The sequence below is a fragment of the Dermacentor andersoni genome, chromosome 6, assembly GCF_023375885.2.
Source record: "Dermacentor andersoni chromosome 6, qqDerAnde1_hic_scaffold, whole genome shotgun sequence".
Classification (NCBI taxonomy): domain Eukaryota; kingdom Metazoa; phylum Arthropoda; class Arachnida; order Ixodida; family Ixodidae; genus Dermacentor; species Dermacentor andersoni.
This window is the reverse complement of record NC_092819.1, coordinates 17,360,965-17,375,251: the sequence shown is the minus strand read 5'-3', so window position 1 is coordinate 17,375,251 and position 14,287 is coordinate 17,360,965. Positions and strand designations below refer to the sequence as shown.

Here is a 14,287-nt window from a genome sequence, read left to right as displayed (position 1 = left end):
CCCCCCTCCCTTCCTCTCCTTCCCAGCATGCGTTTGATCACATTACCGCGCACTCACCTACGCCCTCCACTTAGTATGCGCTAGATCATGTCATGTGTAACATTGGGCACGGGGGAGTGTGGCGCACAAGCCACCATCCTTCTCGGCTCACCCTTGTACACTTTCCTAGGCGTGATCTTATCACACTTGGACTTCATATGGAACCTGGGCTTCTTCCGGCACATGTCGCACGCTGATGGAGGAAAGACAACACCTTTTCAATGCAAGCCCAGCGATGATTTTGGTTTTGCACACTGCACCGCAGAATTTATCGGGCACTATATTTAAAGGGCTCTCCTTCGTTCGAACTCCGTTTTATTTGAATAAACTTCTAGTCCCCTTGGAGTTCGAATTAATGAGTCTACTGTAGTTACTGCGAGAGCACTCCTTCACTTCAAATAGTGGTGCGTCATGTCTACCTGCCGCAGTGACTCACTGGCCACTTCTGCTGCTGTGTTCTGCTGCTGAGCAAAAGGTCAGGGTCTTGACTCCTGGCTTTGGCAGCAACATTTCGAGGTCGGCTGAATGCAAGAATGCTCATGTACCATAATTTGCTACATGAGCAGGTGATCCCAGGTGATCACGATTAATTTCCCCCTTTGCAGTCTCTCTCATAGCTTGATTATGGTTCTGGGATGTAAAATTGCATAATTTAATTGTTTGTGATAGTGCTGTAATCATCTTGTGTCAAGCAGCTTTATGTGTATTTTGGAACTGATTTAAAAGTTATCAGACAAAAACGTTTAGTGTGAAGTTTACGTTGAGTTCAGCATGCCGGAATGCTATGCTCCTCATGTTGCATATTGCTTGTTAAGCCAGTGGTATCGTACAGTACATTGAAAAGGAACTGAGCAGCTTGGCATGGAGTAACTTGTATGCTCTTGTGTGGGGCTGCATAGTTGGTGGGCGCTGGGGAGGAGGCTCTGGTCCTCTACAACGACAAGGGTACCTCGGAGCAGCTGGTGGAGTTAATGCGCTCCGAGAGGCAGCGGCTTGACCCTGGCGGACCACTTCGTTACCACATCGATTTGGTCCGGCTCCTCGCCAGTTGCACCGAGGGCAAGAATGTGTTCACTGAGATCAAGTGCCACTCCCTGCTCTCCCTAGATGACATCTGCAGGTACGGTACTCAACTTCCTTCATCCACTTGCCATTGTACAGCTAGTGACTTACCCAAGAAGGCAGGTTTTACTGTAGTGTTCTTTTATATGTGTATAGGAATGGAGAAGTACACTGATTTCACAACTTTTGTGCCAATACTCTGATGTTTGGGTTCATTGTGGCATTAGTTTTTTCTTTTTTCCATCTTGTTAGCACTGCAAGCTCATGCTAGTAACTATATTTTGATGTTTCACACGGCAAGCACACTTTAAGTGACTGTCTCTTCTCTAGAGTTCTGGTCTCTTTCTGATTTTACTCTTCTGATAGCCTAGGAAGGTGCCAGGAATGGGCTAGGTATAGCAAAAGCTGTTTCAGACTTGGTAGTGAACATGGTCTGGATAAGCAGCTGTGATTTGCTGATTCAATGTCTATCATAGATTTAGACGTATTGTACTATTTGAAACTATGATACGTGTAGATGGTTTGTGTATATAGCACATGCTTTCATATATGTACAGTGAAACCTTGTTAAACCGTAGTTGGCCGGAGCTCGGAAAATGTATGTACTAAACGGTAGTACTGCTTAACCGAAATAGCGTGAGATCGCCCACTTACCTGTCAAAAATGGAACTCAGAGTGCGATAAAAGGGGAAAAAGACATGCAGTATTTATTCACTTTACGCGACAAAAGTGTTACTTTTGTTTGATGCCACGACGGCCTAGCAGCGATGACAGCGGCCTCAAACTTAACTGAAACTGCGAGCCAGCTTTTCAGCCAGCCCCCTCTTCTTGCAGATTCCTCGTTGGCGTTGCATGTTCTCCGTGCACACGGGCAGTAGCACTGCAGAAGTTGCAGGGCGCCTTTTTTATTGCGGGGTGCTGTTCTCGTCGCGACGATTGCATTCATGAGGCTGACGTAACGCACAGCTTCTGCCACTGTCAGGCATGAATCGCCCGTGCTGTCGCTTTCCCTGTCGTCCTCATCACTGTCGCTAGTCGATACTTTGGCAACAACAGAGGCAATGATGGCGAAAAGTCGAACTTCGTAGCCGACATCTCTTCGCGGTCAACGCTGCCGAGCAACTTCTTCGCATTCCAAATGCCACACACCGTAGTCAACAGTAAACCCATGTCGCGTGCCAGTGCCGACTTCTTCGTGGCACGTTCGGTAGCACGAATGATGTCTAATTTTTCTTCTATGCTGAGCACCCGGCGTCTTTTTTATCCAAGCTTCGGCATGATGCGAGTTCTTGTTTACACAACGCCACAACGGGCTTTGGCATGGTGCTGAAATCATGTTGATGTGGCTTCACGCGCAAATGCACAGGGCGCTTGGAGGCCGTTGTTCTAATCTCTGAGGCTTGTTGTTCTGCCGGGTTACCCAATGGAGAAGACACACCACCGTGTTTGTGCGACGAAAAGTGGAAACACTACGTGTTAACTGATACGTACGCAATAAGCTGGTACGGTTTATGTGGGTATGAAGCACATTATTTTCAATGGCTGCTGAGTCGGGGATTTGACTTTACTACTTTTAAAACGAAACTACTGTTTAAGTGGGTACGGTTTAACGAGGTTTTACTGTATATGTATAGCTTTAGTGTTATGTGTATAGATAGTGCGTGTGTCTGTGTATAGTGTACATCTTCTTGTTCATTCGTCAGGGACACTGTTAAGTATGGCATCATACAGCAGGTGGCTTAGCTTACTGTTTTAATATATCATCACTCTTCTTGCTCTTGTCTACTTTCCTATGTTCTTCCCTTAGCACCAGTGTGGAGTAGCTCCACCAGTGTGGAGTAGTAGTGGTATGCTCCATCCAGTCAACCTCCATCTTTCCATTCATTCAACCTCTCTCTTGGCACAATGATTAATTTTATATTGGCTTTGCCCTTGTTTGTTTGGTAGGAAGGAAGAAACCTGCCAACGCTTGTTAATTCACGTTTCTTGTTGTTAATTCAGTTCAGCTAAGTGTGCTGGTGTCATGTTCACAAGGGGAGTGAATATTATAGGGTAGTGTGAATAAATAGGGGAGTGTGAATATCAAATTTTCAATTTTTAATCAAATGCAAATAATAAAAACCAAGTGCGAATTGAATAGAATATTTTTGTGATACAAATACTATTGGTTATCAAAAGTGAAATTTTTTTTCGCCAACCAGAGGTATGAGAAAAAAAGAAAGAAAAAGGAAGTATAGTCTATAGCCTACAGTAGAATCTCGTTACAACAAACTTTACGGGACCGCTGAATTTAATTTGTTAATTTGAATTATTGTAGTACTGAAAAACCAATATTTTCATATCAGTAATGTAACACAACAATGGAAATTACATGCCTTCGCAGCAGATGCGCGTGCTCACACGTAAATAATAAACGAGAATGCTGTGCACAGTTTAACTACAATTTATTGCTTGAAGAAGTCTGTAATCTTCTGGTGAGTAGACAGCAAGCGCTGCAGGACGAACACCTTGACATTCTCGATCTTCCTCTGAACGTCATCGGGGACACCTTTACAGCGCTCGAGGAATGATCACGTCTTTTCTAGAAAAACTAAAACATCCGAGTTGGAAACAGTCTCTTTCTCTTCGCGTGTTGATCAAGTATCGGCATCGTCTTCGTCACTACTGCAATCTTCTTGCTCACGCACTTTATTCACGATGCCTTCGTTGGTCAGCTCTGTGGATGTAGCCGCTGTGCTGTCGCTGTCAATGTAATCACCGAAGGTCAGTGCGGTGTGGACTGGAGCTTCTCGGTAAGCCTCTCGGTAAGCTCATTCCACAGTTCTGGGTTGAACTCCCTTTTGTCCTCGCAGTCTTGTGGCATAGGTCAAGCCTTTAAAAGGCCTGCCTTTTGCCAGCAGTTGCTGATCGTGCTTGCCTTCACGTTCCACCATGACCCTGTAAGCCTTTCTGCAGCTTGACGGATGTTTACCTGTGTGGGCAGCTTCAGTCGAATATTGATCAGGCGCTGCACAAGACACTTCCAAAATTCGGCGTTCACACATCTGATGGTGCCCGGTTCCAAAGGTTGGAGCAAAGAAGTACAATTAGGGGGTATAAATTCAAGTTGCACATTGCTCAATCGCACATTCACGATATACGCCGAGCGATTGTCAACAATGAGGAGAATTTTTCTGTCTTTCTTTTTCATTGTGTCATCGAGCTGCAGCAGCCACTGAGTGAACAGTTCTCGCATTATCCACGCTTTTCTGTTGGCTCGCTAGTCGCAAGGCAAGGAGACAACGTTTTTCAAGCAGTGCGGCTTAGCAGACTTGCCAACAACTAGTGGCTTGAGTTTTTCTGTGCCCGTGGAGTTGCAGCAGAACAGAACCGATACCCGGAGACGTGATTTCTTTCCGCCCTTGCACCTGTCACCTTTGAAGTTCATCGTTTTATCAGGCAACAACTGATAAAAGAATACCGTTTCATCGTCATTGAAAACGTCGTCTGGAGAGAAAGACTCGATGATCTCTTGAAAGCGCTCGTTCCGCCAGGTAACCGCACTCTTGGCATTTGCTGCCTTTTCTTCGCCACAAGCAACCTGCCACGCAATGCCATTCCTTTGCCAGAAGCAGTAAAGCCATCCGGCACTTGCATCGAAACCGGAGATGTCCAAGGCGGCCGCGAACTGTAGCGCCTTCTCTTGAATAATCGGGCCTGACAAGGGCACATAGTTTTGTCTGGCATCCTTAAACCACGTGAGGACGGCATCGTCGACGTTCTGGTAGTTGCAAAGCCACAAGCGTTTTCTTGAGGGAACCAGCTGTGACTCTCGATGCAATTTCATGATCTTTTCCCGATCCTTGAGCATCATTGCCATTGTTGACGGGGAAATATCACACTCCCTGCACAGGTCTACTTGTTTTCTTCCAGCATTCAGCTGCGTCAAAATGCCCACTTTTTGTTTGAGCGAAAACTGGCGCTGCTTCTTTTTAGCGGGGGCCAGGAGAACTCATTGTCAGCAAAGCGAACGCACAACACAATCACAGCACCAATAACTTTGCACCTCCTGCCAATCACTATCAATGTGGTGATGCTAGGCCTATGACGTAGTAGGAGAGTCCGAACATGACCATACGCGATGCTCATGCTGATGCCAATGCTGCTGGGGTTGTACCCATTGAAACGGGTTCCCCAGTGCATGGCTGCTGCTGCTGCGGATGGTGATCATAGGTGTAAGCCTCAGGGATTCGGTACCAAAACTTCAACGGAACTTTGTAATAACAAAGCATCTTGGTGATCACAGGATTGAATTACGTATGTTATTCTGAAATATTCGGTAATCTGAAATTTGTAGTATTGAAAGTTTTTTTACATTGAAAATATACGCATTTTGGCGGGGATCTAAAAAAATTCATAAATCTGAAAAGTTTGTTAATGTGGTGTTCATAGTAACGAGATTTTACTGTAATACCTTACACCAAAGATAGGCTTTCCAGTCAACAAAATTCCCTAGTACAAAACTTTTGCTTGACAGTATCATAACTGCAGTCATGAAGGAAGGGTAGCTGCTTGACATGTTCGAGGAGCAGTGACACCCTCCTGCATGTCACAGTTCCTTCAGACACCAAAAAGAGCTGCTCACAGGACACACTAGTGTCTGGTATCGGCAAGTATCTGTTCACAAGCCAAGCCAAAAGCTTCTTTTTGTCCCAAAATGTCATCATGCACATAGCTTTCAACCTGTGCTTTTGGAAGTGAAAATTGTTGACAGAAGCAATTGAATATTGCTACTGGTTGATGAATTTATCAAAGTCTTTTTTAACAGTGCTGAAATGGCAGGAGCCTCTTCAGAAGCTCTTGTTGTTGAGGGCATGTCTGGGTTCCTTGGTGCTGAAATTTTGCTTCTTCCAAAGCCAGGTTTTTTTATCCAGATTGCCATTGAAGCATTCTGGTGGTACTTAACTACTTTAAAATGAGGGTCTAAAAACATTGCCTGGCTTGCTACTTCATCAAGTTTGCTGCTTGTAAATCGTGTTTTCAGGCACTTAGCTAGATTAGTAGCAGACACAGAGGTTTATGCGTGGCAGCTGGTGTTGTCCAGGCAGTGTGGATACTTCAGCTTATAATGTCGGCTCCGTGGCAGTTCGCCTTCTTTCTCTGATATGCTTCACTTCAGGGCAAATATGCTTCACCATAATAACTTCTGTATGCATCGCTGTTTAACACTGCTACGCTGTGGCGAAGCTGACTTAAAGAACTAACAACAATTTGGGGGGGATTCGAATATTTATAATGGCAAATGTTTATTTTGAATGAGTAATAATATATTCAAATTGATTATTTGAAGTTTTGAATATTCACACGCTACTCCAAATAAGCATAAGAAGAAATATATGGATTTGTGGGGTGATGAACCCTTTCATGCTGTAGGGACTTTGCAGGCTGACAGCACCATCTGGCTGGGTGGACTGACTTTTCGAGCTCCTTTTTTCGCAGCTGCATTTTTGTTTTAGTTCGACCAATTTCTGTGCAATTCCTGAGCTCAGACATACCATTGCTACGCTCACTTATCTGTGTAGGCCAGTAGTAAAATGTTGTTACGTCTCAACACCACCAAGGGTGTTAATTAAACGTTTGAAAGCACCGCACCTCCTAACTAGATGTCTGCACAACGTGAACGACTAAAAGTGCCCCCCCCCCCCCCTCCTATAACCTGGAAACCGAAGAAAAGGATGAATGAGAGGGAACCCGTCAACGAATAGTTAAGCGCAGTTAATTAGACAAGTCAAATCACCTGGCAGGCTAAGCAAAGAAGAAAGACAGTGTGCAATCCGGCTGCTGCAGGATTCCACAAAAGGCCCTCAGCCCGCGCCTCACCTTGCAGGCTGAGCAAAGAAGAAAGACAGCATGCAAATTGGCTGCTGCAGGATTCTACGAAAGGATCTCAGCCCGACCTTCACATTGCAGACAGGGCAAAGAACGGGGTGGGCCACGACGAACCAACCAGGTGTCACCGCATGATTTCTTTTTGCCACAAATTCCAAACCAGTTTCTTCGATGCAGAGTCATTTGACTGTCTTGCTGTGGGTTATGGATAGCGTTGGCGTGGTATCGCAATGGAGTCGACGATGATGATTTGCTGCTGGACAGTCTTGAGATTCCCTGGTTGACTCACCTAGGGAAGACGACGGAATTAAAAGCAGATACTTTTCGAGAATGTGGACAGAGGGTCTTGATGTGAACTGAGACATTAACTTGCTTCTGCATGGAATGGGCTTCCGCCCTGGAGCCATGTAACTAAGCTAAATAAACCCTTTTTCCTTCATTTTCTACAACTTGACGTTGTAGTCAATGGGCTCTTGGTGGATTCCATGCCCTGAACGCCGCGACAATATATACATGACAAAAGTCACATACTTTTATCTGATTATTGTTAGATCTAGACTGACTTTAAGAATGTTGTTCAAAAATATTTATGCATTGATATAAGGGCAACACTTTTACACCGTTGTTCTGGCAGCATGCAGCAAGAAATATCAAGGGTTCAAGTTTACTTAGTTTTACAACTATGCAGAAACTTACACCCAGTGGTGCATAGAAGATATATAAAAATGAGGCTGCAAGGAGTAAAACCTTGATCTTTGGGTTTAAATAGCTGTGAATGGGTTTAACTGCTTTAGGCATTCTGCTCTTTAGGTATGCTTAAGGTTGAATGGCGTCCCCTTGAGTAGTGAATAGTGCAGATACATCATAGGAAGTGGTAACTTGCCGTAGATGCAAACACAAATTATGGTGAATAATTGACAAACTAGCACCAGTGTGTATTAATGCTTCCACGTGTACTACTTCTACTAAAACAGATAGCATATTATGCTGACGCGCTCGAGGAATTTTTGTCCTGTTGTGTAATGCAACATTTCCTCCAAAAGCTGCGTAATTTATTTTTCTGGGCAACGCTCGGTGAATTGAGAGGCTGGCCAAAGTGGCAACATAGAGTGACAAAGGGGTGACGGCAAGCAGCGGCTGGCAGGACAACAGCTAGGAGCCATTTCAGACATTGCAGGTGGCGATGGAGAGTGGCTGGGACGCAGAGCATAAGGACGGCGCTGGAAAGTGGCCCCAGCAGAAAAGTCATCCCATTCGTATGTGTCAAATCCGCAACACTCGGCTTGCTGATGCTTGTTACAGAAACATGCAGTGTGGCCATGATATGCACAGTAATAGCACATAGGTTGAGTCAGACGCCATGGCAGATACTAAGGTTGGTTAGATGTGTGGGAAGACACCGAAACCAAGTGGGCTGGCGTAGGTTTTGGAGGCATCAAAGGAATGATGGCTGGGGTAACTGCGGTTATGTGCACGTATGTTAGTGGGGGCCTAGGAGCTAGAGGGTATATGCAGTACCAGCCATGGTCACCAACTCCTCCTTGACAACTTCATGCAAAATAGTACTGGAGGCATGGGAAGCAATGGGACCTGCCACGAAGCCAAGAGACTGCAGCTCTTCTCGTATGATTGTGCGGACCATTGCGTGCAATGAGGGATCGGCAGTGGAGTTGTTTTCAGGGGTGTCCAGCGGCACTCGTGCAGATTCGAGTTCGTCAAGGCACTGGCACGTAGCTAAATATCAACGATGGTAGCCGGGTCCTTGATGGCCAATGCATTGAAGGCGATAGGCCCGATGCCTATGAGTATGTGGCATACTCTTTCTGACTCTGTCATGGAAGCATTGATGTGGCAACAAAGAGTGAGGACATCCTCTATATATAAGGTATAGAACTCTCTGAGTTGTTGCTTGCAACTGTCAAGTGTCTTCTTCGCGAGGGCGGAATGAATCGCCAGAGTACCAAAAACTTGTCAGAGCTGCAGTCGGTGAAGTCGACCTCGTGGATGAAAAACCAAGTCTTCGCTATGCCCGTGAGATAGAAGATGTGGCATAGCTTCAGTGCAGCATCCCAACGGTTAGCAGAACTCATCCGGGCATAGTTGTCAAGCCAATCCTCCACATCTTCACCACAAAGACCAGCGAACAGGTGGGGATCGCGCCGGGGGCTACTGATGATCCAAGACGGAGAAGCTGTGGCAGGCAGAGCCGAGATTATAGATGTAGAAGTACCAGATGGCTTGTCCTGCGGCATGCTGTTAGACAGCTGGCACAAACGGCGACTTGAGTGAAGCTCCAGCAGGTAAAGCGGGTGAGCAGGGGACAGTGACCGAGGAGCAACCTCCACCACATGTGACGTAGCAGTTAGTGTGGCCTTTAAAATGTCTCAAAGACGTTGCACAGATCAATCTCAAAATGAGTCCCCACAAGTGATGAAGATGAAGAACCTGATGCGATGATGATAATGTGCAGATGATGAAGAAGTGCCTAAGAAATGCCCACAGTAGGCTTAATCCTGTTGCAGCTAGAGCTTCACAAATGCATTATGTATGGAATCCAGCTGCATTATGTATGCTGATAGATGTCCTTTGTAATGCGTAGAACTACACGTCAAATTGCGCAGCATGCTTGTAGGCCTGTCTGTAATGATTCTGACTGATATCAGGACTGCTTATTTAGTAGTTTCTCCATTGTATAGCATATGGTAAGCAGTTTTTTTTTTAATGAAAAATCTTTTGGGGGGCCAATCATTTTACTTGATGACACATTATGGGCATGATCTAGTGAAAGGATTCCTTTCATTAGATTCTAATTCTGCCATTATTCAAATCGTATTTTTCATATACGATTTCAAAATAAAGTAGATGGCGTGCCAATTGGACCAGTGAGAAAGCTGGAAAAGAAATATAATTGGAATAGAATTGTTGTATGGCTATGGGTGTATCATTATGTGCTATTTATTTCCTAAGTTAGCCAAGCTCAAGTGGCTTATCACAATACAGCAACTTTACTGTGCCTGGAAGTGGACACAAAAGTATAACTTTGCCTAAAGCAAGGATTTTTTATTTAGAGCTGCGCTTTTCTTGGTGACATTCACCAGGTTTAACTATTTCATCTGAGCTACTCATATGTTAGTGCATTCATGGCTAATAAAGCCAATCTCTTTAGTCATGTTCTACATTGAGCCTCTTGGATTGCTACCATCATTAGTAAATTGTAAGCGTCATAGCAACACAAGTTAATGTGGGCCATAATTGTTAGAATTATAGTTCCCAGAAAACCTTCCCCCCATGCATTTAAAGCTTATAATTGTTTAAACCAGGACATCTCTTTTAATTTTAATTTATTGAAAAATAATTCCTTCAATCTTTAGTATTTGTTCTCTGAAGAAATTTTGTATGTGTGTTTGTGCATGTTTCGATTAATTATTCACATTATGTGTGAAAAGAGAAATCATGCTATCTTGTTTTCAGCAGTGTGCTGAGTTGTATAACATGAGTGCAGTTCAACTGAAAGCACTAGTACATCTAAAACTAATGTCAGGTTTGCATGAGTAGTTATAACTCCCTGCTACATTGTTTTAGCTCTAACACATTGCATGCCTTGTGTGCAGGGTTGTATCCCATCCTGACTGTCTTCCCGAGGTCAAAGATGCCTACATCAACTTCCTTTCACACTGTTTCATTGACACGGAGGTGGAAATGAAGGAAATTTATGCATCTCACCACATATGGACACTTTTTGACAACTTTCTTGTCGACGTGGCCATGGCATGTATTACTTTTTGCACATGCTAACTTTCCCGACATAGGTCGCAGTGTTGGATAACAAAAACTTACTCCATTCCTATGCTTCTCCAAGGTTTATATAGTGTTCCAGTAGTCAATAAATGCACTGAACTACAAATTTTTACTTGAACAATAGACATAGTACAGTAGAACCTCATTGATATAATACCGTTACATACGATTTTCTGGTGCCAACATTCGCAATCGAGAACACAAAAATTCACCCAATTGAGTTATGCTTATTTTTTGCCGGTTCATACGTGCCTGGAGAACACGATCTTTCGGCACCAATGTTCAACACATCGGAAAACTGCGATCGTATTATACATTTTCTGGCTGCCATGCCATATAGACAAGAAAAGGCGTGAGACTTGCGCGAGGCTCACGCGATTGAGAACAGTAGCGACCCGCCGCATAAGCTTCCATGCAATACTCGCCCGCACGTCTCACGTGAAAACGCAGGCGTGCACTCGATTTCTTGTTCCGATGCCAGCAAACCTCCTCCCCGGCTGTTGCTTTCACAGCTATCGCCGCCAAATCTATTGCGATAAGCAGCTTACCTATCTGTTTCACACCATGTGGGGCCTAGTGCCGTTGGTACTGTACGCTTTTGTAGATGATAATGCAAACACGCCGCCATTCACTGCTGCAGCTGGTGCGATGTGAATGTCACATTTCGCTTCTATGGCATCCGGCGTCACCCATCAGCTCGATTTCATTTTGGTTTCCTGTTGCTGTCTTAAAACACTACGCAATAGGAAAACAAAACGTGCCTTCGGCCGCCAAAGTCCCACCAGCTCGATGCGCGTCTTGTGCAAAATGATTTGCATTATATAGATATCGACTGCAGTTGAGTCTGTCAAATGTTTTAGCCACTTCGGATTGTATGTTTCTTCGGTTAGTAAACCTTTTCTTGCATTTTCTGTTTTTTTTCTTCAGAATGTATGAATGAGGTTCTACTGTAGTTGCACTTCTAGATCTGTATGGTTTTACAGGATGAAGGATTTGGCTGTGCTTTGTGACTAAGTGAAATGCGGGAAACTAGTTATTTATGGGGCAGAATTACCACATGGACTACATCTTAATTTCCAAATGCAGTGATGGAAGCGCTGTGCCAATTGCGCCAAACTGGACCGTGAAGGAAATCCCAATACAGGCTGCGAGAAATTGTCATTTATCACATTTATTGCACCAGGCCTGTGCCGAAATGCACCTGCATGCTCCGAATTGGGAATACTTTGCACGTGCATTAAGCAACCATCCTTCATGACTTACCCTCGCACGTTTTCTACAGCATATTGGTATGGCGCACGGCCGTCATTTCGTCGCACTTGGACATACCATGGAACATGACGGCAATATTGACGTCGGCAACGACCGTGGTAATTCGCCTGGAGTGTCCATATAATTGCTATCGCAATAATAATAATGTAATGTAATCATGGTGACACACAACTATGGGGGTACAGCTTCTTGGTGCGCCTTGCTCACGGTCGCATAGTGGTATATCGACAAGTGCTTGAGGTGCATTTCGTTACGACTAGGCAACCCTGACATGGATGAAAAGTTCGAAAACGGGACAAAGGAAGTAGTCACGGACGCAAGTCACACAACACAGATGCTGTTCGACCTATACCTATGAGGACAATCAAAATAGTATCATTGTTTCTGTTCCATTTGGATTTGCGCTACTTAGCCCTGCTTCTGATCAAATGCCAGCTTGCTCAGCTACTGATTTCAATTGTAGTCATATATAGTGTTGATATACTACAGCCACCCAATTCTTTATTAACATCGCTTGAGTGCCAAACAAATAGTGCACCAGTGCCTTGTTTAGTAACAGCCTAGATGACCATACGCGGTCACTAGCATCTTTAAGCGCATAAGATTATCCTTATGCAGTATTATTAATGTGCCAGGATACAGCCATATTAATAAAGAATCGGACAGCTGTGCATATTTAACTTGTTTTAGTGGATTAAATGCCCTAAGAGATAAAACATTTACAAGATGAAATGACTAATGAAGCCAAGGACAGCATGGGGGTGGACAGGTTAACCTTTTATTGTAATGCAGAATTAACTGTGAATTAGGATTAAGTTAGTGCTTATCTTGATCTTCTTAGAAAATAACAATAAAATGGAACAGCAAGTTGAAGAAAGAATGCTTGCATCTTAGTATAATACATATCCACTGCAACGTTTCATGAAATTCTAACTTATACAGAGTTTCCTTTTTGCACCAGAACAGTAAGTTAGTGCTCCAAAGCATTCTTTTCTCACTCCAAACAGCAAATTTTTCTGCTCCAGATTGCGATTTTTTCTGCTACAAGAATTGCTGCAAAAGACCATGTGCCACTTCCATCACTGCAAATGGCAAACTCATGACCTAAGTCATAATGGGGGCTGACAGATGGAAATTCACTGTGGGATAAAAGGTGGATGAAACAGGGTAGAGTGCCTTAGACAGGCTGGCCGTTTTGATAGGTAGGCTTGTTTTTTTTTTTCAACGGGCATGCCTTGTATGAAAAAGAAAGAAAAAAACATACAAATTGCCACTTGGTTCAGCAATTTTTTGCAAAAAAGGGGGTGTTTCATATGAGTGTGCCTTGGTGGTGCACCCATACAGTTAGTATTCTAATTCTTCTCTGGTGCAATTTTTATGACAGACTGACATTTCTAAGAAATGCATACTCTAATGATGTTTTATGCACTTTAGGACTTCTCTTGTCCGCAAACAATAATTGCCATATATCTTGCATGCATTTTCTTTCTAATACTCTCCTTCCATTGCTTTCCTCTCAGGAATGTTATGCCATTTAGGACAAGAAAGTACTGAGAGTGTTTCTGTAAAGGAAGGAAATTACATGCCAGATAGGTGATTACTTGGGGACAAGATTAGCCCCATAGGGTGCCAATTTTTCTTAAAAGTGTAGAGTATAACTTTTATTATATATATTTGCTTGTTTGTTCATTTAGCACTGCTGTTATTCACCTGTTGAGTGTGCATAGAGACATGCTAAAATTTTTACTGTTCCTTCCCATAGGTTTGCAATGCCACGCATGACCGGCGTCATGCTGACCAGCAGTTAGAGAACTACGTCACAAATACTGTCATGAACATCATCACGACTTTCTTTAACTCGCCTTTTTCGGAACAAAGCGCCACTGTGCAGGTAAGATATTACAATGGTGAAATACTTGACAGCATTGCAGGAAGGAAACTGGTGGCTGCTACAGCAACGACACTTTTTTTCCACTTTCGCTAACGTTACATAAATAACATTTTGCAAAGATTATTTTGTGAGTTCTGTTAAGACTGATACATGAATAAATGATATAAATCTAAGTCCCTTTTGTTTTTCTTTTTACAGCCTGTTCTGGTAAACCACATTTTATTATACTTTTTTTTTTTTTTTTTAAATGGAAATTGTGTGTTAGATATGGCTTGTGCAACAGCAACCAGGTCAATTTGTCTTGAGTTAACACCCAGCTTCTGCCATATTTTTCTTGTTGGTTGGCTACGCTTTCCA

At 43.6% G+C, this 14,287-nt stretch overlaps 1 protein-coding gene across 3 annotated transcripts in view; it reads left to right on the top strand.

Annotated features, from left to right (window-relative positions):
• Window positions 1-14,287, top strand: part of Itpr (Inositol 1,4,5,-trisphosphate receptor) — a 154,733-nt gene that overhangs the window by 70,913 nt on the left and 69,533 nt on the right. For all 3 annotated transcript variants that reach the window (XM_055065883.1, XM_050169922.2, XM_055065882.1), the window contains 3 exons: window positions 939-1,159; window positions 10,581-10,737; window positions 13,802-13,930. In XM_055065883.1, coding sequence (XP_054921858.1) covers window positions 939-1,159; window positions 10,581-10,737; window positions 13,802-13,930 — 507 coding nt within the window. The remainder of the gene's footprint in view (window positions 1-938; window positions 1,160-10,580; window positions 10,738-13,801; window positions 13,931-14,287) is intronic.